Raw genomic sequence first — 27,866 nt, 5'->3', positions numbered from 1 at the left:
TTTTTTACAGCATGTGAACAAATATTATAACCCCACTGGCAAATCCTGACAGCATACAACTCTTTAGTGCTTGACAGAGCCCTTTATTTATAGAAGAATGGATTACAATCCTCCATGCAGAATACATCAATTCTGCATGTTTTTGACACAGGATATCAGCATATCCACTCTGAGCATGAGATAAAGTGCTCAGCTAAGGAAAGAACAATTGATGGAGGAAAGTAAAAGGACAGCAGATGGGGAAATCAATACTGATCAGGGATATTGATCACCATGTGGAAATGGAAACAGGTTTGTCGAAGGACATTTATCAACTCAGCATACTAGGGGATGAATCAAGCACATGATAATAAATGAGCCACATTATGAACTTTGTATGCATTATACTTAATGATGTATGCTAATACCAAAAATCAAGAGAATGAAATTCTAGCAGTGATATAATTCATCATTAATTGAGAATCGCTTTTACCATATTTGTTAGAATAACTTGACTTTTCTTCACTCATATATAGCATTTGTATGCTGCTCTGGTGATCTTTTTCCACACAAAAAAACATTATCAATAATAAAAACAGAATAATCATCTGGAATGAATTTTCCCTTAGAAACAAAATCAAGAAAAAAATCATGCATTTCTGTATCAAAGCAGACAGTACAATTTATATATCAATATCTATATAGATACTTGCCAAATGACAGCACCTCTGAAAAAATGCCTAAATTAGCAGCATTATAGGCTCGCACTTTGCTTGCATAATCATTAAACCTACTGTGTAGATCCTCTTCGATGACATTTTCAGTATCAATTTCCAAATAACGTTTTGCTGTTTTCCAAGTATGCAAATCAAAGTGCCCCAAAATTTAATGTAGGACCGAACGAAGGGTACACCATGATTTACACTGAGTTAAAATCTCTTCAATGGCCTATGCAATGACAGAAATGGGTCCCTAAATAAGAATGAATTATTTATTGAAATGAATTTCTGAAGTATGTACAAGAAGAAAAAAAACATTGAAATAAAACTATTATATCAATGTTCAAATGCAATTAACACAATGCGTTGCTTATATTTAATAATTAGTGTATATAATTACTGTTTGGGGGAGCACATGACTTACTGGATAGCACGTTTGCCTCACACCTCCGGGTTGGGAATCCCGCCTCCGCCCTGCGTGCGTGGAGTTTGCATGTTCTCCCTATGCTTCGGGTGCCTTCAGGTACTCTGGTTTCCTCAGCCCAAAGACATGTGTTGTAGGGTGATTGTCATTTCCAAATTGTCAATGGGGTGTGAATGTGTGTGATTATGTCCTGCGATGGGTTGGCACCCTGTCCAGGGTGTCCTCAGTCCTGTGCCCTAAGTTCCTCAGGATAGGCTCCAGGCTCCCCCGTGACCTTGTGTAGGATAAGCAGTATGGATGGAATTACTGTACATTACTTTGTATCTTTGTAATCCCTAGTAGAATTGTTTACATTAACATTATATAAGGGAATACATTATTTTCATAAAAACAGAACATGACTGCTAAAACAGTGTGTTTCAATTGACATATTTATAGCTGTCAAATACTTGTGAAAAGATAATCAGGGTATTCTGGGGTTGCTGTTGTAGTGAAATTGTGGATTTTTATGCAACAATAATTGCAGTAGCTTAGGAGTTTAGAATATGATCATTTTCTCAAACTGAAGCACAGCTGTTCAATTGGTAATGGTAAAGATTTCTGTTCATTCATAATTAAAAGGATGGCTCGTCCTGTGATTAAGTACGAGTCAGAGGGGCTGTTCCTATTAATAACTGAAATGTAAATTATGTATTAAAAAGTTTACATCAAATCAAACATAAATTCCCTTTCAAGTCTGCTTTTTTATTATGAACAGACATGGACACTGATCACTGGAAAGAAAATAAGGAAGAATTGAGAGCATTAGCCACTATAACACACGTCAGAAACAGGACATTTAATTTATCCAAGTTTGTATTAAAATATGTTCATTTTTGTTAAAAAATGTTAAATATGTTTTACAACTGAACAGTACTTTCAATCAGTTATAATCAGAGTATGGGATATTCTTGATTATATATTTTCACACCTGTTTACGTGTAAAATTTACAAAGTTATTAGATAAGGAGGAGCAGGAGGCAGTCACATTTGATTGCATATTTTAAATGGTGTGTTAAGGTATTCTTGGATGTTCATAAAGCTGCTCCATGACGTGGTACAGATGACCTCCTAATATAGCTTTGGGACTATTATAGACAGTTACGTCTGTGTTTCAGGGAACTGGCCAGCAGATGTCTCTTGTAGCACATTTTCACTTGAGCAACCATTTTCTCTGTAGATACAGTACTGTCATCAAAACAAAAGGGCATTTCAGGTTTTTTTTTATTTATTAAAATTACATCAATATACACTCACTGTCAACTTTATTAGGAACACCATGCTAATACTGGGGAGTCCTCAATTCTTTGTGTGCTAAGAAAATATTCCCCTTAACATTTACACCACCAACAGCAGCTGAACTGCTGAAACAAGGCTAATTGGATCCATGGATTCATGCGGTTTATGCCAAATTCTGACTCTACCATCTGCACGTCACAGCACAAAAATTGAGATTCATCAGACGAAGTTACATTTTTCCAATCTTCATCTGTCCAGTTTTCATTCCCATTGTGTCCTGGAACCCGATGTGGTCCATGCATTGTGCATTCTGAAATGCTTTTCTACTCACCACGGTTATAACGAGTGGTTATTTAAGTTACTGTGGTCGTCTTGTCAGCTCAAATCATTCTCCTTTGACCTCTGTACTTGTGTTCCAGGTGTGTTCCTGATAAAGTGGCCAGTGAGTGTATACTTGCATAATATTAAACTGTCAGAAATGCTAAGCTTGTAATCATACTTTAATCCGAATTCTTATAATCATACTAAAGCAGTACAAGATCTTTAGGTTGTCCTAATAAATCGTTCTAAATTAATATCAGAGTTTATAATAGGAAATGAATAGCAGACACCATTATCCAGAACAAATTACAGATACGTTTCGTATTCCCTCAAAAATCCTGCTCTCACCATTACTCTTATCTGAGAATGCAATAAAGCTAAAGCCTGCATAGAGAGGAGTTAGTGTGGGAGTTAGTACAGCAAAGAAAACAAAATACAAGTCATGGATTTTTAATGTCTGAACTTAGTCCTTGAGAGCTTAGTGGAGACGTGAGTCTGAGGCATGTTTTCACTGGGTCACTGGTGATGATGGGTCAAGTTGAGCCATGATTGTGGCTCGAAGGGAATGTAGGTCAGAATGGGGTTTTCGTGTAGGATGTTGCTGGTCCGTTTTTGGCTTTGTAGTCAAGCATCAGTGATTCATCCTGAAGCTCTACTTCAGCATGGAGCTTCTGCGTTTCTGACTCACTTTTCTGTTGTTGTCTGATGGTCCCGCATGGATACTCTAAAGATCTTCACTTCCCAAAAACAGTTCATCCCAAAGTCTCACCCTTTCTTTCTTCATTAGATAATCTCATCTGGATACTGTAGATTTGACGCTTTAATCATAAAGACTGTCCTATACTCATCCCAGGACTCATAATATGCTCATACTGACCATCATTTCAGCACACTTAGTACTACTTGCCTTTACTCTTCTACACCTGTGTATGTTAATGGTTTATAATTCCACTATCCAGTGTCACCCAGAAGAGGATGTGTTCACTTTTGAGTCTGGTTCCTCTCAAGGTTTCTTCCTCATGACATCTCAGGGAGTTTTCCGTTGCCACTGTTACCTCTGGGGTGCTCATTAGAGATCTAAATCCACAAGCAGATTTCTGTAAAGGTGCTTTCTGATAATGTTAAACCCACTAAACAATTGAACTGAATTTAACTCTAGTGTGGGCAGCTATAAGAAACTCTATTTTAAATTCAGTTGGATTCTGGGTGAGCTACAGGGGTCTGAAAGAGCACATAGGGAAACCTTCTGAATAACCAAGCTTAGCCATGCGAGCAGAAATAGTCGGTTGTCCCAAATTTCACCAAGTGATGAGATGTCCAAAAGATATGCTGAGATTTGGAAGGAAAGGAGAGAAAAAGTTGTTTTGGGTCATCAGAACAGCACTGGTACAAATAGCCATGTTAGGATAATTCTTCACTAGGAATCACACTACTTAACCTCATGACTCATCTGTGAGTACATTCTTCCCTCAGAGCTACATGCCTTTCCTATTAGTTTCACCGCAGTTACTGAATAAGCCCATACGATAAATAACTGAATTAAAAAAAAATCTCACCAGCCATGACAACTTGCTCCAGTCAATCTAGTACCTGAGTAAACATTTAAATGTTAAAAGTTGACTATACTATCCAAATGAAGGACTACACCTACTATCAGAGAAAAAAAAATACACTCACAGTTTACAGAATCCTGTGTAATAAGGTACTTAATATTCAAGACCGTGCTGGATTCCAAAACACTTTTAATGGCTCCATGGGAATAATTTGGGTTGAATGACGTTAACAGGCTAAAGATAACACTTATTAAAGGGCCTGTTCAATAAGTTGTGTGTAAGCATTTTGTGTCTACATACCCATAATTACCTAATAGCTTAATGCTCAACAAGTGTCCTGGGTAATCTATATGCAGATAAATTGCTTATTTGCCACAAACTTGGTACACAGTTTAGAAGAGACCTGAATGAAATATTGTGCCTTGCCTGGAAAGTGTGGGTGAGTCATTTTCAGCCTGCCACCTTAATGAGGCGTACTAAATCTTTCCATGTTTTCGATCTACATTGAAATGTTGCACGCTGCCACCATATCAACAACTTGCATGTAAACATATTTTCCAAGCAGGTTTTTGAAGCTGAAACGTGCTTTTTAAAATGATTTTTGAGGTTTTTACTTCAGAGGTTTTTATTTCAGAGGTTTTTTTTTTCTTCTTTTTCTTCAATCTTATCATTTTAACCAAGCCTGCTGTACTGTAGTGTATCTTCCACTAGATGACACTGTGTAAGAGCTTTTCATTTTGATGCTTTTCTTTTAGAAAGCAAACCTTCTGTCAGTGTGAAGGGAGACACTTAAATGATAACAGTGGCCACTAAACGAGTAATAGTTTGGTGTGTTTATTAGTATAATGAAAGATGACAGCAGATGTGTAATTACATTTCTTTTGATTATTCTTGCAGGATTTTTCAGTTGCATGTGAAGGTTTTTAACTGGCTTGGTCAAACCATTTGGCCTGCATTGCATTGTTGATGGTTAAGTCTAAATACCAAACAAACAAACAAAACACACAACAACAAAATTTTTTTAAATTAAAAAAAGCATAGTGGCTTAGTGGTTAGCACATTCACCTCACACCTCCAGGGTTGGGGGTTCGATTCCCGTGACCCTGTATGTGCGGAGTTTGCATGTTCTCCCTGTGCTGTGGGGGTTTCCTCCCCCAGTCCAAGTACATGCATGGTAGGCTGAGTGGCATGTCTGTAATATGTGTTTGTGTGTCCTGTGATGGACTGGCACCCTATCCAGGGTGTACCCTGCCTTATTCCCGATGCTACCTGGGATAGGCTCCAGGTTTCCCCATGACCCTGAAAAGGATTAAGTGGTATGGATGGATAATAAATAATAAACATTCCATTCAATACTCAAAATGCTTAATTATACTGAAGCTTAGTTATTTCCCCCCACTGTCGCACAAATATGTTGGCTACTATATGCTTGAATCGGAAAGAAACGTGCACAAAAGCTAAGGAAATAAACTCAACTGCAATATGCACGGTCAAGGTTTTTGAGGTACATGAGTCAGTCACTCAGAGATCTCGTGCTGAAGGTAAGAGACTGAGTGATACTGTAACTTTAAGAGAGAGGTGGGCTGCGCAGAAATGACGCAGGAATAATAATGAAAAGGATGCTTCAAAATTCCACACACCGACTGCAGCGTGTGTGGTTAACGAGCAGTCCAGTTAATACACCCAAACAAGAGGAATCACACAGAGCGCTGTGTTTAGATGCAGATGTAGAGACTTTGACCAAGTCAAATTGGGGCTGTCTGCTGGAGAGCTCAAGTTAACCTTGCAGAGCATTTTATTCATTCATGTAAAGAGAGAGAGAGAAAAGAGTGGAGTACTTTTGACAAGTCAAATTTGCTGGAGAGAAGCTTCTCTTAGTGAATTTTTTGTTGTTGTTGTTTTTACTGGAATGATCAATTCCTTTCAATCCTTGAGCTGAAAAAAAGTGCCACTTTGCTAGTCTCGTGCAGTTAGAACATTTCCAAGAACCTGCACCATGTTGCGCTTCTCGTGTCTCTGCCTTTTCATTTGGGCGCTCGAGTCGAGCTCGAATCAAGTTAAAGAGGACGTGGACGTGCTCGTGTTTCTGCCTCAAAACAACTCGTACATGTTCTCGATCGACAGGGTCAAACCCGCCATCGAGTACGCAAAGCAGCAGCTGGCGCGAGGGCCCTTGGCCGGGCTCAATTTCAGCGTGCACTATGTCAACTCCAAGTGCAGCGTGGATGCGCTGTACGAGCTCGTGGACCGCGCGCGCCACGAGCGCCCCGACCTGATCCTCGGTCCCGTGTGCGAGTACGCCGCCGCGTCTGTGATCCGAGTGGCGTCGCACTGGCAAATCCCCGTCATCTCAGCAGGTGCCCTGGCGTACGGCTTCAGCGACAAGACCTCCGAGTACGCGCTGCTCACGCGCACCGCGCCGAGTTACCTTAAGATGGCCGAGACGTTCGCTACAATGTCGCAGCACTTCGGCTGGAAGAGCGTGTACCTGGTCTATCTCGACGACAAGGAGGAACGCAACTGCTACTTCACCGTCGAGGGGGTCCACGCGCTCCTGGAAGGCCATCACGACATCTCCGTTTCCATGATGGACTCCAAAGAGCCGCTGGCGTACGTGGACGAGATTGTCAAGTCCATATCCGAGCGTGAAGGTACATCACCACTGTATCTTATTATTATTATTATTATTATTATTATTATTATTATTATTATTATTACATCTAACTTTAGATGCGCATTTGTCTTCAGTTTGTAGCCAAATAGTTTCTTGATAACAATTCTGCATTGCTTCACAACACCACAACTTCTGTTCAGATGGGTAAGAGGTCATCAGAGTCGGACACGTGGGAGGAAAATGATCAGAATTTTGACAGAGCAAAAGTTTAGGAATGTCCAGTACCAGCTGTAGGATTGAACAGTTCCCTGAGCATGCACAGGACCCCCCCCCCCCCCCCCCCCCCTTCAAAGTTTTACACATTACAAGAAGTACAGATATTTAATATGCTGCCAGTGCTGTTAAGGGGAATAAGAGATAGGCTGTCCTGCTTTCAGAAAGATTTAGCTATGAATGAATTACGAGTACTGTTCTGTGTTTCTTTACTTCATCACCATTCTTTAGTTGTTGCAGCCTATAACTAGTATGAATTCAGTAACTATATTAAAACTAATAAGAAAGTGATATCTACATATAGGGGATCTTCTTTCTCATAGCATATTTGTCCTTTTCAATGTGTGGAATGTATATATGCACCTGCACATGCCCGGGGAGTTTACACGTAATTCTGTACCCGAATACAGAGTACTGAAGTACACAGCTATAGCTAGGTCTATAGCGTGGGTCAGTTTGCATACCATAAAACACCACACCAGGTTGTGCACATGTAAAATGTGTTTGTCATTCATCACCAACCATGAGAAGAGAGAGAAAAAAAAGACTTTTCGACACATAAGATACAGAAGGTTGTTGATCTGCCATATAATATGTAAATTTGTTTTCGTTTAAATTTCTTTCTTTGACCTGTTGATCTATTTGTATATATGTTTGGTTACCCACAATTAAAAATAAAGCTGGTGATTGTGGGACCCAATGGGATTTAGCCCTTGCGTTATCACTTCATAAAGAGAAAGATGCAGCGGTGCTTTAGTCCTTTAGACTGTCCAGCTCTCTCACCTCCTAATCTGTACACTCAGCTCAAACAGATCATCTTTCAAAGCTTCAATTTTCATGCTAATACTGCCATAAAAGTTATCAGTCCCATCGTTTCATAGATCTGTAACTAGTATCACTCAGCGCGACAGCGTCTTATTGCATTCTGGATCTCTGAATCCCATGTTTGCACCGATGTTTGAGTCCAATGTGTACACTACTTCTATACTGGATTTCTCATTAACGCAATGTTTCTCAAAAATGGTGAGTGTTTTTAAGAAACTAACACTAAAGCCTGACCACTATCTCTTATGGTTGAGATCATTTGAACATCATTGTAACTGTGCTAGCAATGTCCTCCTGAGACATCAGCGTGGCACACAATTGCAAACTTCTCGTGGGCATAACGGAAATACAGCACCAACCAAGAAATTAGCATTAGAATCACTGAGCACATCTCAACTATTTCAGTGTAAAGATATTTAATTTGTATCAGGATGAACAGGGTGGGAAAACATCATGGTTTTAGAATTGCACAGTTGATTCTTGGAGTCAAGTGTTACAATTAACTATTGGATGCCACCTCCATGGCAACAAGAGTTGCAGGAATGAAGCTATTCGGAAAAAGCACCACAGAAGATGGTTCCTGATATCCATAAAAGAAAACTGTGTGTTGGCGTCAGATGAGACCAAAATCTGACATTTTGGTTGTGCACATCATCAACACAAAGGAAACTGGATACATGAAAAAGCACCTGATGCCCACTGTATGTTGAGACCCCCCCCCCCCCCCCCCCCCCTTATGTGAAGATTGATGGCGTTATAGCGTAACACCAGGTTGTCTCTGCCAACTTTCAACATAATAGCAAACCCAGAGATGCATCCACATAGAAAATCAGTGTATTGCAATGACAATTTCAGTCTCCAGATTTAACCCCTATTGAATGCCTGTGGTCTAAATTGTAGATGGCCGCCCGCATGCGCTAGAAAGAAAATCTAAGAAAGCTAAAGAGCTAGCTCTGTCTCCAAACCTGTTAGATGTTGCAGGGAGAGGCTCAATCCTGTTATTCTCTCCAGGGAGGGCTTCACCAATGATAAATAAACCGCCGGCCGCATATATTTAAGATGACATACGTAAGTATTCAAACGATTCATTTTTGCTCATATTCATGAAAGGTGCCAATAATTCTACACTAGAGTAATATAATAATACTCTATAATAATTTTACATCAGATCTATAAGATTTTAATTGACAAATGTGAAAATAATTAATATTTTATCCCTGCCTTTTGGTACTTGATCACAATTCAAAAGTACAATATAAAAACAAACCACTCATAAGTTATCATCCCAGGATTTACTCTGAGAACCGCCCACACAGACCAGGAATATCATCTGCTTTACCATGATCCACCGCCCCCACTACATGTCTTACTAGAGCAGAACAAGACTAAAGAACAGTCAGGGAGAGAATAAACATCAAACCACTGTACAGTTCAACAAATTACTATTAATTACTTACTGAAATTTCTAATTTCTGAGCAACTTCTCAGATTTACATACCACCTTCTGTTCTGGCATCTGCTTTCATCACCTTTTTTTTTTTTTAGCAATTAAGTGATAGACTGTAGCTGAAAGTCATGAACTTGTATCGTATAAATCTTTGACCACATATGATTGATTTCATTGGTATGAGGAAATATTGGATGCTTAAAATCCTGATCAGCAACAACTGTTATCAAGAACAGGACCCATAAAGACACAATTCTTTCCGTGCAATGAGTAAATATGTAATTATATCAAAGCAAATTTCTTAATATCCCATTAAGAGACATGAATGGATCGAAAGTGTGAAAATGATATAAATCACATGTCATGGCCTCCACAGTCACTAGATCCCAACCCAGTTGAACACCTACCAGAGATCTTGGAGCAACATACTAGAAAGCACTCTTCACCACTATCATCAAAACACCACCTGAGAGAATATGTTTTGAAATAATAGTGTTCATCATACCAGTAAAGTTCCAGAGACTACTAGAATCAAAGTCACGACACACTGAAGCTGTTCTGGTGAATTGTAGTGGCTCAACACCTTACTAAGACACTTTATGTGGTTCTTTCTTTTAATTTGTCACCTGTCTGTAAATCAGACCAAACAAAGTATTTTTTATCCAGCTTTTGGTCACAATTACTTTGTCTAGTTTATTATTCAGTGGCTAAATCTGTATACTTGATGGATCTGCACGGGCCTGAGGGGACAGATTTCAAATGACGTAATCACAGTTGTTGTGGCCACACTTTGGCAGCACACAGTCATTGGTCACCGAATCTTGTGCTTAAGAATTGTAAATATTTTTTTATCTACATCTTTATTTACACAAGACTCAGTTCTCATTTTCTGCACGTCCTGACTATACTTTCCATCCATTATGGTCTAAAGGTGCATTCACACGTACAGCGACTCGCAGCGACAAAGCGACTGGAGACCATTCATTTTCAATGAGAGCCGGCGACTTCCGGCGACATGAGCGACGGCGACCATTGGCGACTAGATGTGGGTGTGTCCAGCAACTTTGAAAGTTGAGAAAAGTTTAACGTTATGCAAAGTTGGAGCAAATTGGTACAGCGACTACCAATGGGAGTGAAGACAGTAGAGCGCACGTGATCTGTAGCCACCTGTGCTCACTAGCAGAAGCAGCGCCATTGCGGCAATTTTTGTTGCAATCGTGCAAAATCCCAGTGTAGCTCCTAACTTGGGTGAAGTGTCCACCTGTCCCTGCTTCGGCGCCTGGGAACGAGCAGCACCAACCCGTACACTTCATCCAGTAAACACAGAAGCCACGGCCATAAGCTAAGTTAAGCTAATTGACGCTTTCGCTTTCGCCTGAGATAGATGGTCGCAATGGCAAAGAGCACACAGTGCTTCTCCTTCATCTAGTAGGATATGATGTATATGTACACTGGTGAATTTATATAAGATCGCTCCAGAATGTTTAATTTTAACAGCAAGAAAACTGGTTTGTTGTCAAAAGTGGAATGTTAGTTGCGCCACCCATATTACTATGGCAACCAGTAGTAGGAACACCTACTGGTAACCTGCAGCGATAAAATCGCTGTATATGTGAATGCACCATAAGACTGGAATTTTCTGTCTGTAGCGATGCTGCAGATCTCCATACTTGTACAATACCCATCTACAGATACCAATACTTGTGCAAGTCCAGCTCCAGATATCTCGTCACTGTCCCATATCATTTGGGTTTTGCTCTGGATTGCTTTTGGTGGTTTGATGATGGCCACACCTAGCAATACTACCTAGACATCATGATTGACATTGTTCTCTTAGAGGCCTAATTTCCACAAAAGCCTTTCCATTCCAAATTTAAATGGACAAATCAGGACATTTAACACAGCATGATTGTCTGTATCATTTTGCTCGGGATTGCTACTGGTAACTTGAGCATGATGACACCCAGCTAACCTCTCTTGATTTCACTACTCCTAGTGTTCCTCATACAGTCACCAGCTGTGTTGAAGAATGATGACTGAGGAAGGAGATGAAGGAAAAAAATAGTCTGGTGATGTCTATCAAAATGTAGTTAAATATGGTTCAATTGAAACGGACAAACCAAAAATGTTATAGTAGTCTGAAAATCACGATGATTTTGCTGGTCTTTTCAAGTGGACCAGCCAGCAGCAGTTCATCCTGACTGACTTGAGAAAGTTTTGTTTCCAGGTAAGACATATAGTGTAGGTGGCGCTATTTTGGGACTGACAATATCAGCAGTACCATCTGTTTGCTGTGCCTGCTACAACCCCAATGGACATAGTGGACCCATTTTTAACAAAAAAAATAAATAAAAATGACGTTCTCATGAAGAGAGATCACTCTTCTCCCACTAATCACTTAATAAGTGGGAAAGATCACATCTAAGAATTATTATGTAGTTAACTTATTTTGGGGATAAATATTTACAACTGCTTGGCTAGCCAGCGCTGTTGTGTGATGTTAGTGATCTACTTACTCAAGCTTATGTTGCTTGCTTCTGTTTACCCAGCCTGAAAGCAACTGGTCTTTCTCTTTTTCCACTCCTCCTGATATGGACCTGCAAACATTAGCAGCTATCAGTGTTATCAGTGTTTAACAGGAGGACAGCTAGCTAGCAGCAGGGAAGGTACTGTGAATATTTCATAGCAGCAAGATATGCAAAACAAGATTGCATGAACAATATCTCATGTACTTTTCATATATATTGGTGGTTTTATCAGAAAACATAGGAGAAAAGGATCAGAAAGCATATGGGTGAGTTAACTTTAAAAAAAATCACAGGACAGAGAGTGTTATGTATATTCACTGCATTACTTAATTAAGTGTAACTAATGTTTGTTTTACAAATATTCCAGTGCCTGTGAGTTTGAGATATTTTCAGTGTAGACAGTGAATTACATTTTCCATAAACAAAACTATTTATAACAAATTAATTCACAAATATCACCCAGTTGCGTTCCTAACACTTATTTTTTCAGGCTATTCCTCATGAAGACACTTGTAGCAATGCACAGTTTATAAGCAACCCAATACAACCTTTTGTTTTAGAGTTACAAGTCTATGCATATCACCAAATAGATTTTTTTCTCTCTCCTGGAGTCATCTAAGTTTTAGACCTTTCAGAAACAAAAGGTGGAAGGCATCATTGGGAATATCGATGCCTCCTTTTATCCAAAGAAATGGCAATAATATTATCTACAATAGCACAATATACAGTCTAAAATCTGTTGCCGTGAACACAAATAACTCGAACGCTGTGCTCAAGCAAATCTATCCATTTAATGATATGATATTGCATAACCAGTTAAGGAAAGGTGTATGTTTCAACTTATATAAAATGACTTTTAGTTTGAATAAATACGGAACAGAACACATGATGTTAAAGGAAAACGTTTAACGAAAGGGTTGTCACATGCGGCCCATGGTGTGATGTATTAAAGAGTAACGTCATACTTTTTATCCAGTTATAGTTAGGTTTAATGAACAACATCCACAAACCACAAAGTTATTTCCTTTTATTACTTATATTATAGCAGCTATAAACAGTCATACCCTCACCAGCCTCTCTTTTGTTTCTTTCTTTCCTGGAAAACATCCATATATGCAAAATAAACATCTCATCACTGGAAATCTCACCATATTTAATGACACATGTTCTTTTAATTCTGTTTCTTTACTTCTGAAGTTCTTGTGTAAGTTGTTACTATAGAAAAGATAAAGTATTACAACAAGTGCATTCATATATACCTGTGATTTGAATTACAGCCAATGTACTGTTTGAGCAACTCGACAATAATTCTGACCAAACAGAATTGAGAATTCAATAAATATAAATACAGTTATAGGTTAGAGAGATTTGGGTTGGGGATCGTTCTCAGCACAGCAGTAAGACTGACTTGGTACTGCGTGTTTTAGTGATATGAGTGTATCATGTACAGCAGTGTTACTGGGGAGTTTTAAAGCGTGTACACTTACAGGAAAAATTATTAGAAACACATACTCGGCTATTCCAATTTAAGAACAGTTTGAGATTACAGCTCATCTCTTTCCTCTAACCTTTCCATTGTTGACAAAGTGTGCCATCGCTGTTCATGAGAAGTCCTTAATTCGTATAATATGAAGGTGCTTTTCTTTATGTTAAGTGCATCTCTTGGAGTCTGTGTCGGTGTATGAGGAGTGATGGATGATAAAAATGGATGATTTCACGCCAATTTCAGTGGCTAATTCAGTGTTAGTAAATTGACAGGTACTAAATCATGATTAACTGCTTGCTGCAGTACCGTAGCTCATTCATCGCATCACAGTAGTAATTTACTGTTACCCCTCCAAAGTTGTTCATTTTCCAATAACAGCATTTAAAGTAAAGTATGTCATTCCTCTCGTACCACAGCAATTCGCCAATGATTACAATTTTTACATTTATATTATAGTTACATTTAATGTTGTGGAACATCCACAAGATCAGTGATTTCAGTTATAGCCTGCACTACTGTCTGCACTGTTGTCATAGAAAACTATATTCCTTCTATAGTTACATTTTTATATAAATAGAGCAGCATATGTGACAATAACCTTGGGATTCTGACACAGTGTGTGCATACTGCTGATGATAAAATATTATTGGAAAGATTGTTTTATATTTTATAGCGCTAAGCAAATATATTTTATGATTAACTCACATACACTTCCAAGACACTGTATGTAAGGTATAGGACAAATAGTTTTGGACATTTGTGATTTTGCAAATATTCAGTTTGCCCAATTTTTTTAGTCTAGTCTAATGATCCTGTGAGATTTTGGCGTACAGTTAGAATGACTCTCTGATATGCTTTTATTTTAAACAGTTCAAATGTTCATCTGTTATGTAAGATGATAATTAGGCATAACCAACAAGCGAGGCTGAGATTTTCAGTTACATTGAATCAAGTGTACTTGATAAGGATGGAATACTGTGTTGCAATGATTTGACAGTGCATTAGCTGGCCCAGTACAGGCCTGCTGAGTGGTCCTTGGGGGCGTAGACGAGGGAATTTACTGAGCAGCGATATTATTCCTGAGCAAGGTTATTATATGCATGCCATAGGTTTATACAGCAGCATCATGCACTTACGGCACTACGGACCCTCAGGCCTGTGAAATGTGGCACAGCTGACATTCCGCAGCTCATTTGTAACTAATGTCAGTGGGGAAAATCCAGATTTTTGATATATTGCTGGCTGGGGTTGTACCCCATGGAATCAGCTTCGAGTCAACACAGGGCCTGTAGTGTTGTATGCACTCTGTAATTAAAGGGTGCCATAGAGCACGAGTACTGAGGTGAAGTTTGTCCCACTCATCGGAGGATATTTCAGGCGGCACGCTACACTGACAGAGTTGTGGGGAGTGTTCCAGAGCTCTGAATCTTCCTATTTATGGGACACTTAAAGATTTTTTTTTTAAAATCAGTTTGCATACTTGTTTGTTTGTTTATTTATTTTTGACCTCTTTGCTCCATGGGAAAAAATTTTATTCACCAAACGTTTTTTTTTTTGGTCATCTGTGGAAAATGAAGCTATTTTGCAACATTTACAAGGCATATGCTTTGAATAATTATTTGTACATGCTGAGTTACCATGTACACATCAGGCTGATATACATCTGTTCCTGGCAAATTAATTGCTTTGGTAAGCTTTGAATAAAAGCCAGTTTAACTGTTTAACAAAATCGGCACTGAGCACTGTGTCAAAAAGGAGCCCCGTAATGTGCGGTTTTGATTCATGGCCTATAAATCGTTTACGAGAATGGTGTGCTTTATTGTCGTCCCATTTATGTCATGAACAAAATCAGAAAAGCACATGTAAACAATTAATCTTAATAAGTAAGGCTGTAAAAAAAAAAAAAACGGAAATGCACATACATGATCCTGCCAAAACTGCAGGAAAACACAGTGACATCATCATCATCATCATCACATATAAAGACTTCCGCAAGTTTACTTACAAATTGCTAATAAGCTTTTTTCTTTACTTTGCAGTGATAATCATGTGCACGCATACAGATGTGGTAAGGGAGATCATGCTGATGGCCCACAGACAGAGACTGACCACCAGTAACAGACTCTTCTTCAACATTGAGCTATTCAACTCCTCCTCCTATGGTAAAGCTCTGACACACATTGTCTTATACTATGTGGTGATAGAGATAGATAGCTTATCTGCATAGTCACAAAGATCCACCGCAGCATGTTATTTTCCCACTCTGACCCTGAAAATTAAAGGGCCAAGACCTCCAGCTCTTCTGTTGGATAGAGATTACATTCAGCAGGTTTAGGAGGTTCTACACATATTGAGTGCATGTATTAAATGTTTTTTTTTGTAGTTCAGGACAAGGGCTATCTAAACAGAAGCCATAGTTGTTCATTTGGTCATTCAAATGAAATATTTTGGTCTCCTGATTTTATGTATTTACTTATTTATTAATTAGCTTATTTATTTTAACACAAACATGCCCCCAAAATGACGTAAAATGAAACACAATTATCTGTGTAATAACTTACTTCCAAATGAGTCCAAAGAAAATCCTGATCAGTGTGTGTTTATCATTTGTGATTTGTCAATACAAAAAAAAAAACAACCCCAAAACATTATTTCATAGGCGATGGCTCTTGGAGAAGAGGAGACAAATATGACAGTGAGGCCAAGACTGCCTACGCTTCTCTGAATACAGTGACACTACTGAGGTCAACCAAGCCCGAGTTTGAGAATTTCTCACTGGAAATAAAGAAGTCCTACCAGAGAATGGGCGTCGATGTTTGCGAAAGCTGCAATAATGTACGTAAGTCTTTCAAACAGAATAGTACAGTAAAAATTTTTCCATATGCCACACGTTGTTCATATTAGAAAATTACTCTTTACAATTTCAGTTGATGGATGTATTCAATGCAATACATTTATGAAGCACCTGTTAGGAGAGATTAGTTCTTTGTTGTCTTAAAAGCCTCATTTTAGACCTTTAAGGCAAGGGTTTATCACTCACAGAACAAATTTAATTCTTCATATCTCAATATCTCAATGCCAACTCTGTCCTATCATATGACAGTTACCAACCTGTTTGGGGGAGAGACACATGAAGCCAGCAACTGAATCTCCAACTCCTGCTCTTGCATTACACATTCGGAGGAAAACACTATCTACCCTCTTCCTCACACATGAGCTCAGAAATGCCCAAATTGGCTAGTGTCGCTGTGATTGACAGGGGAGAGATAGTATGCCATCGCTCCCACCCAGAGAACCCAGACAATTTTTGCTCCCTTGGCTCTCGGCCACTCGGGAGCCTGTATCCTGTTATTTTTAAGTGTTCTAAGACCATCTACACTTACCCAAACAACTTTACAAATAGTGCTAAAATGTCACTAAAATGATCACAACATATCAATAAAATCATCTAAGTAACTATTAAATAGAGTATTTATTAACAACAACAACAACAACAATAATAATAATAATAATAATAATAATAATAATAATAATAATAGTCTATTCCATCTTTTTCTCAAGAGTGTGTTCTCAGTACTTCTCAATTTCAGTAGAATGTTTGAGACTCATTTTAAAGGTTGTTTGTCATGACAAAAATGCACAATATGGACACAATGAAACAGAAAAAAATGAGACAATGGGGGGGTTAAAATCCTTTTTTTTTGTCAGTACACTAGCACCACCTAGAGGTAGTCCAATCAATTTAAATGACTAAAGGTCTGTTGTTTCCTGATGAGGATATTTACATTTTCAAGCTGGAACAATATACATAGCATCCTTTAATGTATAATTTACCCTCTTAGATAGTGTAAAATTAATATTTAATACAAAGACAATAGCAGAATCCAGTTCCTCCACTTTGTCAGTGTTGTGAGAGTCCGAATTGAGGTCAGATTCCATAAAGTTGTATGAGTGCGCAAAGTGATAGTCTTCAGTCTGGCACTTTGAAAAGCCATCTGTGATTTACCAGGGTGGGCAATTGGAGCTGCCATGTAGAAACAAAACATCTCTGATGAATTGGCTTGCTGAGGTTAATAAGCTCAGCAGGGTCCCTGCTACTTTCAACCGGCTTACTTGCCAAACCAGCAGGAGCCTCAGAATGCCTGAGGTGGCCTTTGGTTAGGGACCACTGGCTGGTGTATTGCTGTCAAAAACCAACTGCCCGTAAAAAAAAAAGAGCATTCTTATTCCTGAAACAAATGTCAAGCCTTCAGCATGCTAAGCACAATTACTTTATTGTACGAGCCCTTCACTTTACACCTCCCTTGTGAAAATATGCCCTCAGAGGCCAGAAATCGAAGTTTGATTTGCCAGATCACAAATGTGTCAGGAGCTGGTTTGCTTGTAGTGGAGGCTTGTAACATCTGTCCGTTTATGCCGAGTCTGGTGTTGTGTCGATGCATACTAAATTACTCACTATGCTGGAGAATAACCGCTTTATTCATTAAGGGAGGTGATAACTTTTTTTGGATCGCCTTACAGTCGGGTCGTGTTCTTTCAGCGAGCCAAGACTGTTTTCAGCAATTCATGCATGCTGCATATGCAAAGTGCTCGGCACGTATATAAAGCTGCAGGAGAAATTTTAATGAATGCTTGCCTGTCTAAAACAAAACTTCATTTTTTCTGTGCATGCTCGATGTATTTATTGAGGTGATCAAGGTGAGCTAATATGAACAAATATCATTTAAGAGAATTTTGACTTGAATCTATAAAAAAAAAATCCTGTGACAAAATGAACTGCTTTACTAGATTCAGAATGCATTTTTCGAAATATCCACAAACACCAGACACACAAAGACGAGTGACAAAAGCTTAACACTGAGAAGGATCCAATCTGCAACTGTCAGGAATGTTCCCTCTCAGAGGATGTCTGGCTTATAACTGTGTCTCTGTCTGCATTATCTATAACATACTTGTATTGCAAGAGATGTAGATAAGAGACAAAGGCACTCATGTTCCAGCTTCAACAAAGCTCTTTAGCTCTCTGCCCACGCAATCATTATATAGGAAGCTTTTACAACAAACTGAGCAACTTGCTGGAACACCGTACAGAATCAATCCCTAGCAGACCTAACATCTTCGAAAGAAGTATTTAAGTTCCCGAGTACATGTCAAATATTTGTATGCACCGATGACCAGTAGGTGGGTCTGTTGGATTACAACACAGTTATTGGACAAGTGTAATATATTTTATGATTACAGGAGTGTTTTCAAGAAATAAAATGCATAAAGGCTTAGGGAAAAGACTAAGTTTTGATGAGTAGCAACAATTATGTATGTGTGTATGTAAAGTTGTTTGTTTTTTGTTTTTTTAAAGGAAAAGCCAAAATGTGTTATGTCTTTTTACATTTATAACCAGTGGAACATTATTGCACAAATTAGCACTGGACTGACAAGGCTTGGCATGAGTGTGTCAAAAGGGCGGTGATTTCTTCTTAGCATTATCTCAGCGCTTGAGCGTGCGTCACTTGCAGTCTGTCAAATTCAAGATTGGCAGTGAGATTAGTCCTGAGTAGTTAGACTTTTCGGAGAGTTTTTCTGAGAGGCTGCGTAAATGAACTGGAGTCATATGGTGGCAACATTCTAAACTATAAATCAACGTTTGACTAGACTTCACAAAATTAAACAATGTGTGAACAAATGCTGTAATTTATAGGACAGTTCTGCCTGATAATGGTTGACTGAGCTTGTCTCAGGAGACATATTTAATGCTGAATCAAACTCTACACTTCCATTCACCTCACCAGACTGCACATAAAGATAATACCATCCTTGATTAGCGTTTTGCTCAATGCATGAACAGATGACTTTTTTTATGGGGTGTTAAGGAAATCAGAAGCCTCTTGAGACCTAAAATGGCTGTGACAGATTTGCAAGACGGGAAGGGAAGTCACACACCCAGCATGTATTATATATAGTTAATTCGGTCTCATACATCTTGAGCTAAACAGGGTGTCACCATGTTCAGGACACTCAGTTACACCACGTTGTCTGAACCAATGAAACTGATCTTTGTTTTTCTTCGTAGTTTATTAGCTACGTTTAACTCAAAGCTGTGTTATACGGTAGTAACAGTAAGCCGACACTGAATAATTCTGCACCAGAGCGAGGAAACTGACATGTGGTTGTTCATGTTGGTGCTTGTCTCAAAGGAAAGGGCTACAGGCAGAAACACTGAGGCTAATGAGCTTAAAGCATAGATTTAGTTTGGCTAATGATCCATCCAGTAAAGACTTAAAGTTGGAGGAGCCTGCCTTATGTTTATTATGAATGAACACATGGATACAAATGAAACTTCAATACTAACAGTGGAGCTGTCATTTACAAACAAATCTTGCCAGAATATGACCTAAAACAAAAAAGACAGCCATAAGAGGCATAAAGTGTTTCCTTTTCAAAAATAATATCTCCAGGGGGATTGCTTCATTTAAACAGGCTGCAGTCTGTGAGCGAGCAGAGCATAAATCAAGACCCGCAACAGTGGTCTCTTTCCAGAGAAGATGTCACCCCTCCGTTTAACATCTCTTTCTTATGACACGTCAAGCTGAAGCTCTGGGTGGTCTCTATGGTTGGCTTTTCCTCAGCAACCTGACTATCAATTCAGTGAGGATTCCCAGGCTTTTGTGGAATTGTTTTCCCCCAAAACTTGGCTACGATATTGTCTGGTCCAAATAGAGGAGGGAGCGAATCTGACCCGGCTGACTGGTTCCATTCTTCCTACCACAAGGCAGGCCATTAAGAGGGAGCATTTTTCTCCATATTTTTTGAGTAAAAGCTATAAATTAGACCCAAATCTGAGGACTGAGACAGAGGCTGTTCACATATGGGGTGCTACTAAAGCTGTTACCAACAGCGCCTGATCTCAAATGCCAGCAGGGTTTATGTTTCACAACGACATATTTCAGATGTGGAATGTCCATACAAATAGATTGTGTTGCTGAATTGCAAACTGCGCTTCCTGTAAAAACATTGTGGGCTTCATTATCTGAGTGCTCAGAGACGTCTGTGTGGCTCACACGTCCAGAAAAGAACATGTATATAAACAGTCCTATAACTATATCAGCTTTTCCTGCTGTTCCACTTGTGTTAAACAGTCGACGGTGAACCTAAATACACGGTGATCCCCACCAGTCACCGAATCCTGAAGCAGCAGTCCCACTAAGCCCTGGGTTTTAGTATTGTTTGCCTTGGGACGCCCACACACAACATAGCGTAACACAGGAATGGACCAATAGTCCCTATCATAACACATGCACCTATTAATGTTATTCCTTTGTAATTTGAATCTCTTGTGTATGTTTCATTCAGGCTTTTATTAGCAGCAGTTAAATAATTTTATGTTATCAGCAAACTGCTATTCTGGTATGATTACATGTAATTTCTGGTACATTCCTCAAATGATCGGTGGATAATTTTAGTAGTAACTTGTGTGAAAGCTACTAGTTGTCCAAGATAGGACTTCAAATTGTACAACCTACAAGTGCACAAGAAATGGTACTAAACTGTATCTTTCCTCTTTGGAGGGGTGTTACCCGTATCTTTTGCACCTTTAATATGCATCTTTCACCTGGAAATGTGGATATAATGTACTTTTAAAAATGATTAAAATAGTATAATTGGACTGTAAAGGTACACGTCATGCACATTTTGAGGTAAAAGATGCATATTAAAGGTACAAAAGATGTATGTTTGATGGTACCAAACTTTTTTCTTTTCTGAGAATATACTTTGCAAGTTTGAAAGGCAAATATAATGATATATTATAGGAATAAATTACAATACACATGATAGTATGCAATGCAAATATCAAAATATAGACATGACATTATCTATAACTTTTACTTTCAAGCAGGTTTTTAATAATTCTATAATTAAACTTTATACATCTGCTACTACTTACTTTATACATCTTGCCAATACTTACTCTTAGTTCTAATTACCTAATACTGAAGCATATCTGATTTTTTTTAGATATATATACAAAGATGTATTGTAATAATAATGAATTATTATTTAAGTACTATTTAATGACAATTAATGTATCAATAATTTTTTACATTGTGAAGATTTCACACATTAAAATCCATTGTAAAAAAAACCGTGTACTCTTCTGTAAAATGACTTGTTTCTACAACATACTTAGCTATTAAATACTAGGTACTATGTACTGTAAAATAAATTGATACCAAAATATTTTTTGCTTCATGTGCAATTTCTGAAACATGGTTCTAGTCTAAGAAGTTCATCTGTAAAATGTGGAGATTGTAAGATTTGCCTTTAGTCCTTATTGTTATTTATTTATTTATTTTTCTTGCAGATAAACATGTTTATGGAGGGTTTCCATGATGCTTTACTACTATATGCGCTCGCCTTAAATGAGACAATCCATAGTGGTAATAGTAAGAAGAATGGATTGGATATCACACGCCGGATGTGGAACAGAACATTTGAAGGTAAAGGGGAAAAAAATGCAATCTAACACATTGTGCAGTCAATCCCTTTTTCCTTTTGTTATTTATTTCATATGCTTGTTATGTATGCAGTTGGCCTAAGTGTGACCTTTTTTAGTGTAAACTGACAAGCACTTATTTATATTCCTAAGTGTTTCCTGAAATATGTGACCGTTCAGGAAAACAGATCTGTGATGGAACCAGATGAGAAAAAGTAAACAGTGGCACATTTTACAGTTCGTGTGTTAATTTTAGATCTTAAGATGAATTAATAACCACAATATCCAAACGAGTCTGTGATAAGAATATTTACGGCTGCAGAATTCTCATTGCAACTTTTTTTTTAATTCACTTTAGTAGTAAACAGAGTTGTCAAATATTCTTTCATTCATAAGCTTCACTTACAATGTAGGTGCTCATTCCTGTCTGCTGCCCAAGCTGTTTCCATCAACCGCAAAACCAAAGCCAATAACATGAAATAACAATGTTTTGTTCTGAGGGAATCATCAGGAACGGGGTCGTTTTCTTGTTAAATTAAATAATATTCAAAAAAATGTCAAGAATTTGGGAACACAGACGCAGGGATGAAATTACCATTTCTGCAGACTGTGCCAACAAAACCGACGGGAGGCAGATGACATTTCCTGTTGTATTGGCCGCCTGGAATTTTCTTGACTATTGCCGGTGTTTTCCTTGGAATGTCTGACTATTTTGGCTAATTAATTTTCACATTCCTTGCATTCTATTGCACAGGGATTGCTGGCCAGGTGTCTATAGATGCCAATGGTGACAGAAATGGAGATTTCTCTGTTATAAGCATGACAAACCATGAAGCTGGAACATATGAGGTAAGAGAACTGCCTGATTATGCCTGTAGGGTATGTGGACACAACACTGAAAATTAATACCCTATTATAATAAATTGCAAGTTATTATGCATGTCATATGCCTATTTTAATCCCTTAAACACCTTGAGTATTGTTCAGTTATTCATCCTAAAATCATATTATTCAGGAACTACAGTAAAACTACTATTAAATGTAGTTGTTAAAGTGCAATAACTTCCTTGCACGTCCTTGCTCCTTGGAGTTTAAGAGGTTAAAATTTGTTGAAAACATCCCCAAGTCATTAGGTTGTGTTAAATTAGTCACCTGAAGAATAAAATATTCAAATAAACACCTGAAAAAGGGAATTGTTACGACGTGGAAATGAGTCTGACTGCAGCATACTCTAAATATGCAAGAGCTTTACCATACCTACTGTAACCATCAATATATTCTTCAAACCAAGGGCTGCATTCAGAGTTGAGTTACATACGAATAGTGAGGAGTTAATACCAAAATTGCACCCACTGGTAGTCAGACGTCAGACCTAACTTTGAACTTGCGTGCTACTCAGACATTATCGTAGGGGTTGTACATACCTATCCTTTAAACCATAGGCATGTTTTCTGTATAGAAGACTGCATCAAATAAACAAAAATACTGGCAATATTTTATTAATTTGACAAATTAAAAGCATGATATAGCAGGTTACTTCCCATGCACACATTACAACGTCATGTCCTCGATTTAGTATCTAATGGCCACATGTCAGCCACACAATATAAAAAAATTAATAATAATACATTTATGGCATGTCAAGTCATTGGCTCTAACTCCCCAACAGTAGAAACAGTTGATTTCACTTTTGCCTAAGCTTTGCACTTTCTGCTGCTGGACTTCTATATCAGTGTGCTGGATCAAGTGCTATTTTATAAGCTGCCATATAATAAAGATGGAAGCCATATTGTTAAATTAACCTGGTCTATATGCTGTTGAAAAATCCCATCTCAGACACCTCTACTCAAACAAAATCTGGCAACCTCAGAGCTGTGCGCTACCAGCAGGTCATTTTAGTAACGCATAACTGTGTACTGGCATAAAAGTGTACATATCTTTTAAACTTAAGTTGGCAACACTGAATACGGCCCAAAGTCTTTGTGAGTTTAAACACCACCCTTCTTTTTCAGTTTCTGTCATGTACCGTGGCACTTGGACTATAATGTGTGAATCGTTGTGTCTTTGTTTGTTTGATTAGACTCTCATGAACTACTTTGGCACTAATGGAAGTTTTCAGCTTCTGCCTGGCTTTAACAGTGAACGGTTCACTCTGCGAGGAGTACCAAGGCCTCCCCTCCCAGAACACACTGACCAATCATGTAAATTACCTCTGATGCCTTCACACATATAATAGTACCATTATTAAGCTACGTGTAGTACTTCTTACTAATAACTTCATTTTCTCTCCTAAGCAGGTGGACTAGGCTTATCAGCCGTGACTGGAATCATAGTCGGTGGACTTCTTGGAACAGCACTACTTATGGCATTCTACTTTTTTAGGTAAAAAATAAAATAAATATTGTTTAGGACTAACCCCAAACCATTTCTAACATAAAAGTAATTGTTAGGTAGTGTAGTTTTGCTAATAAGACCGTTATACTATGAGGATTTGTGGAAATATGGCACACACTAAATGTATTTACATTTTTGGTTTTGAGAGCTGAGTAAATAGTGCACATAGTGAGGATACCAAAATTGCACACCTTAGGATTTAGACCTGAGAATCTGAGACCTGAGCCCAGGGCATAGCTGAGAACAGGTGTAATGCAATCCCTCATTCTGGTGCATGTCAGGATTCATGCAGCAGCATTTGCACTCTCTGTAAATGAGTAATAGAGCTCTTTGGTAAACCAGATAAAACAGAATTACAGTACTCCAGACCAGCTGACGTGTATACGTTTCTCACTATGAGCAACTGAGAGAATGTCACGGACCTTAGATATATTTCTTAAAGCTGACGTTAGTACTGAAAATAACGAGAAGTAGTTTTTAGCTTCACAAACAGGGACTGTAAATAATCCAACACATCTTTTATCTGATCTCTTAACAAGGATGTTTATTTTATCATTATGTAGCTGCAGTAAATTATGCTGCATCCAGAACTTGATGTCCTTTAAACAGTCAAAACAGTCAAAAAAAAAAAAAAAAGAAAGAAAAAAAAAGAAAAGTACATGAAATATGTTGTTTAGGAGCTAGGGACTTGTTTAGGAGCTGTGTATTGTCTGTGTACTGATAAAAGGAAACGTATTTATTGTTTGTCCTGGTTCATGTGAAACCAGAGCCAGATTCCACCTCATTATTTGGCAGCTTATAAAATAGCACTTGATTCAGCACATCCTATATTTTACATGATAAAATACAGATATTTTGCTAAATAGAGACAAATTAGCAAATGTAACAAATTACAGTGGTGATCATGAATAAGATATTCATGACAATCATACTCAATAGATGTCAATATTATTGCATACTATTAGATGTTTATTTGCTTGACTACTTCTCAGTTGGAGATAAAGTGCATTTATTTTCTTTCATACTACATTGCATTACATATCTTGCCTATTAAGTGCAACTAGATTTGCTTTATCTACCTTTCTATCTGTCTATCACATTTTTTTCAGACTAGAAAAGAATGAGTTTTTAAAAAAAAGAAAGGGTGATCTAGATACATTAACAACCCGTGTTAAAAAAGCTTTATCTGTAAAATCTGTGAAAAATGTTTTTTTTTTTTTTTTTTTTTTAAACAAACAAACAAAAAAAATAAAGCACAAGTCTAATAATTGGGGAAAAAACACCCATCTATTGATGAATATGATCCACAAACCACAAAACAGACCATAATAAAAGATGAATATACTACTTTTCTACTCAAAATTAAGAATAATCTATATGTTCTTTAGAAAGAATTACAGGATAACCATTGAAAGGAGGGCACAGCGGGAACAGTGTGATGGAAAACATCGTCAGTTACGAGAGGACTCCATCAGATCCAACTTCTCAGCAGCATAGGTTCTGCCACATAAACAGACAAATGGAAGTGCTGGGGAAGGTGTGTATCAGATATGTCCAAAGACTCAATAAACACCACCCCTGGATTCCTGAAATATTTCAAGACATACTGTAGTGTTTTATTTCTTGTAAATGTCTCTTGTTTTTGACTTTTGTAAACTCAGGAAAGTTGTATTAATTAAGGAGAGCTGCTCATAAGGCTTCATGAAAAAAAAGGGTTGGTCTGTTTTTGCTCAGCTACAGACTTTGTGCCTTTTAAGCAAGCTAGCTTTGATGAGGAATCTGTCCCCTTTTTCAGCAAGTCAACTGAAATCTTGGGTTGGTGGAGACTGGCAGTGATGAATTAGGGGCATATCAGTGGTTCAGATGAAAGCAGAGGAAGTAATTTGTTGAAGACGGACTGTTCTTTTATTCATGCCTCATTAAAATGAAGGTGAGGGGTGAAAATGTAGCTTATCTCTCATGGTTTGAGGGAGTGTTTGACAGGGACACTGATCAACGCGATAATAATTTGAGTTAAGACAGGAAGATCATAAGCTCTTGTATAGTGTGCTTATAATTTGTAAACCTGAGAGTAGCACATTTTACACATTGTAAAATTTGCTAAAATTCTAAACAATAGAAGCCAGTCTGTCAGATGATTGGGGAGACGTGGCTCTTATAGTAAAATAACAGAATTCCTCATCAAAATCTTTTTGGAAAAAGCTATGTTTATAAGGGGAATTTATATTGCACATGTAAATGGTTAAAAAAAAAATCATATATGTATCTAAATTTATTATGTCAGGAAATGTTCATTAGTACACTATCAGATTCATATAAAGTATACATTTTTTTTTCATTGTGTCAAATACTATGTGTTAAAGTATGAGATGCACATGAAAACCTCTCTTCAAAGTTTGTGCAAATGCATATCCTAGGACTTTATTCAAGATTAATGTAATGGAAACTGTGTACTGATGTAAGTAAATGGATAAACATAAGATTGTGATTGTGATGTTATTTATTGATTTTTTTTTTGTAGAGGTTTTAATTTCCTAATTGTTGATTTAATATTGTTTTTTCCCTTTTGTGGAACACAAAAAATGATTTTTGTAAAGAAATAAGTTTATCTGCCTTTTCAGAGCACACTTTGCTTGATAACTGTGTACATGGCTTTGTAAACAAACCTAGTCAGAACTGTAACTTATTTATATTACCAGTACATACTGACCAATAAAGAAAATTATTTTAACCACTTGTAAGTTGAATGTAATTGAAATTTGAGGTTGCAAGGTATGAAATCAACAACAAAAAAACGATAATAATAATCAACGTTACAAAAATGATTAGCGTTTGCGTGATGCTTCTAGCTCAGAAGGCTACAGTATAGTGGCAAATAACACAGGTTCGAAATTCCTCATGGATCTGAAACAGGGTGTGGGCAAACAATCTTCGAGTGCAGAGATTCTCTGGCCTGGTTTCTTGGACCCAAATTAACACTCTTGGATTAGAAATGTAAAGTCTAGCCTGAACTATTTAAGCTACTACTAGTGTCATGATTTTACACTTTGCAAACAGAATGTACAAAGCTGTGTAAATATTAATACATACAGTGCACCAGAAGCACATCATACCACAACCTCATCAAGATATACAGTAATTTAGGCAGTATCAGTCTACTGTAATAAAGTTACCAAATATATACAAAAACAATGTAAAGCAGAAACACTCATATTTAAATCGCATTCTTCTCCATTATTATTGCATTTATCATTTATTGTATATGCATTTATTATTTATTTATTATATATATGGGGCGGCTGTGGCTCAGGTGGTAGAGCGGGTTGTCCACTAATCATAGGGTTGTCGGTTCAATTCTCGGCCCGCATGACTCCACTTGGAGAAGTGTCTTTGGGCAAGACACTGAACCTCAAGTTGCTCCCGATGGCAAGTTAGCACCTTGCATGGCAGCTCTGCTACCACTGGTGTGTGAGTGTGTGTGAGAATGGGTGAATGAGACAGTATAAAGCACTTTGGATAAAAGTGCTATATAAGTGC

At 37.8% G+C, this 27,866-nt stretch overlaps 1 protein-coding gene across 2 annotated transcripts; it reads left to right on the top strand.

The window, feature by feature from the left end:
- Nucleotides 1-5,909: 5,909 nt before the first annotated feature.
- On the top strand, nucleotides 5,910-27,063 carry npr3 (natriuretic peptide receptor 3). Of its 2 annotated transcripts, none has more exons than XM_017452341.3 (8): nucleotides 5,910-6,925; nucleotides 15,487-15,609; nucleotides 16,107-16,282; nucleotides 21,804-21,939; nucleotides 22,690-22,784; nucleotides 24,016-24,136; nucleotides 24,233-24,317; nucleotides 25,718-27,063. In XM_017452341.3, exons 1-8 carry the CDS (start codon nucleotides 6,271-6,273, stop codon nucleotides 25,824-25,826), a joined length of 1,500 nt encoding a protein of 499 aa, XP_017307830.1. In that variant the 5' UTR covers nucleotides 5,910-6,270; the 3' UTR covers nucleotides 25,827-27,063. The 2 variants fall into 2 exon arrangements, with proteins under 2 accessions (XP_017307830.1, XP_017307829.1); XM_017452340.3 differs by having other exon boundaries at nucleotides 24,230-24,317.
- The last annotated feature ends 803 nt before the right edge of the window (nucleotides 27,064-27,866 follow it).

This window comes from Ictalurus punctatus, chromosome 22 (genome assembly GCF_001660625.3).
Source record: "Ictalurus punctatus breed USDA103 chromosome 22, Coco_2.0, whole genome shotgun sequence".
Lineage (NCBI taxonomy): Eukaryota > Metazoa > Chordata > Actinopteri > Siluriformes > Ictaluridae > Ictalurus > Ictalurus punctatus.
This window is presented reverse-complemented; position numbering and strand designations above follow the sequence as displayed.

Excerpts from the sequence above, each read along its gene's own strand:
- npr3 (XM_017452340.3), top strand. The coding sequence starts at position 6,271 with ATGTTGCGCTTCTCGTGTCTCTGCCTTTTCATTTGGGCGCTCGAGTCG. Across the intron at positions 24,137-24,229 it reads AGAACACACTGACCAATCAT|CAGGTGGACTAGGCTTATCA; the intron begins GTAAATTACCTC and ends TTCTCTCCTAAG. Across the intron at positions 24,318-25,717 it reads ATGGCATTCTACTTTTTTAG|AAAGAATTACAGGATAACCA; the intron begins GTAAAAAATAAA and ends TATGTTCTTTAG.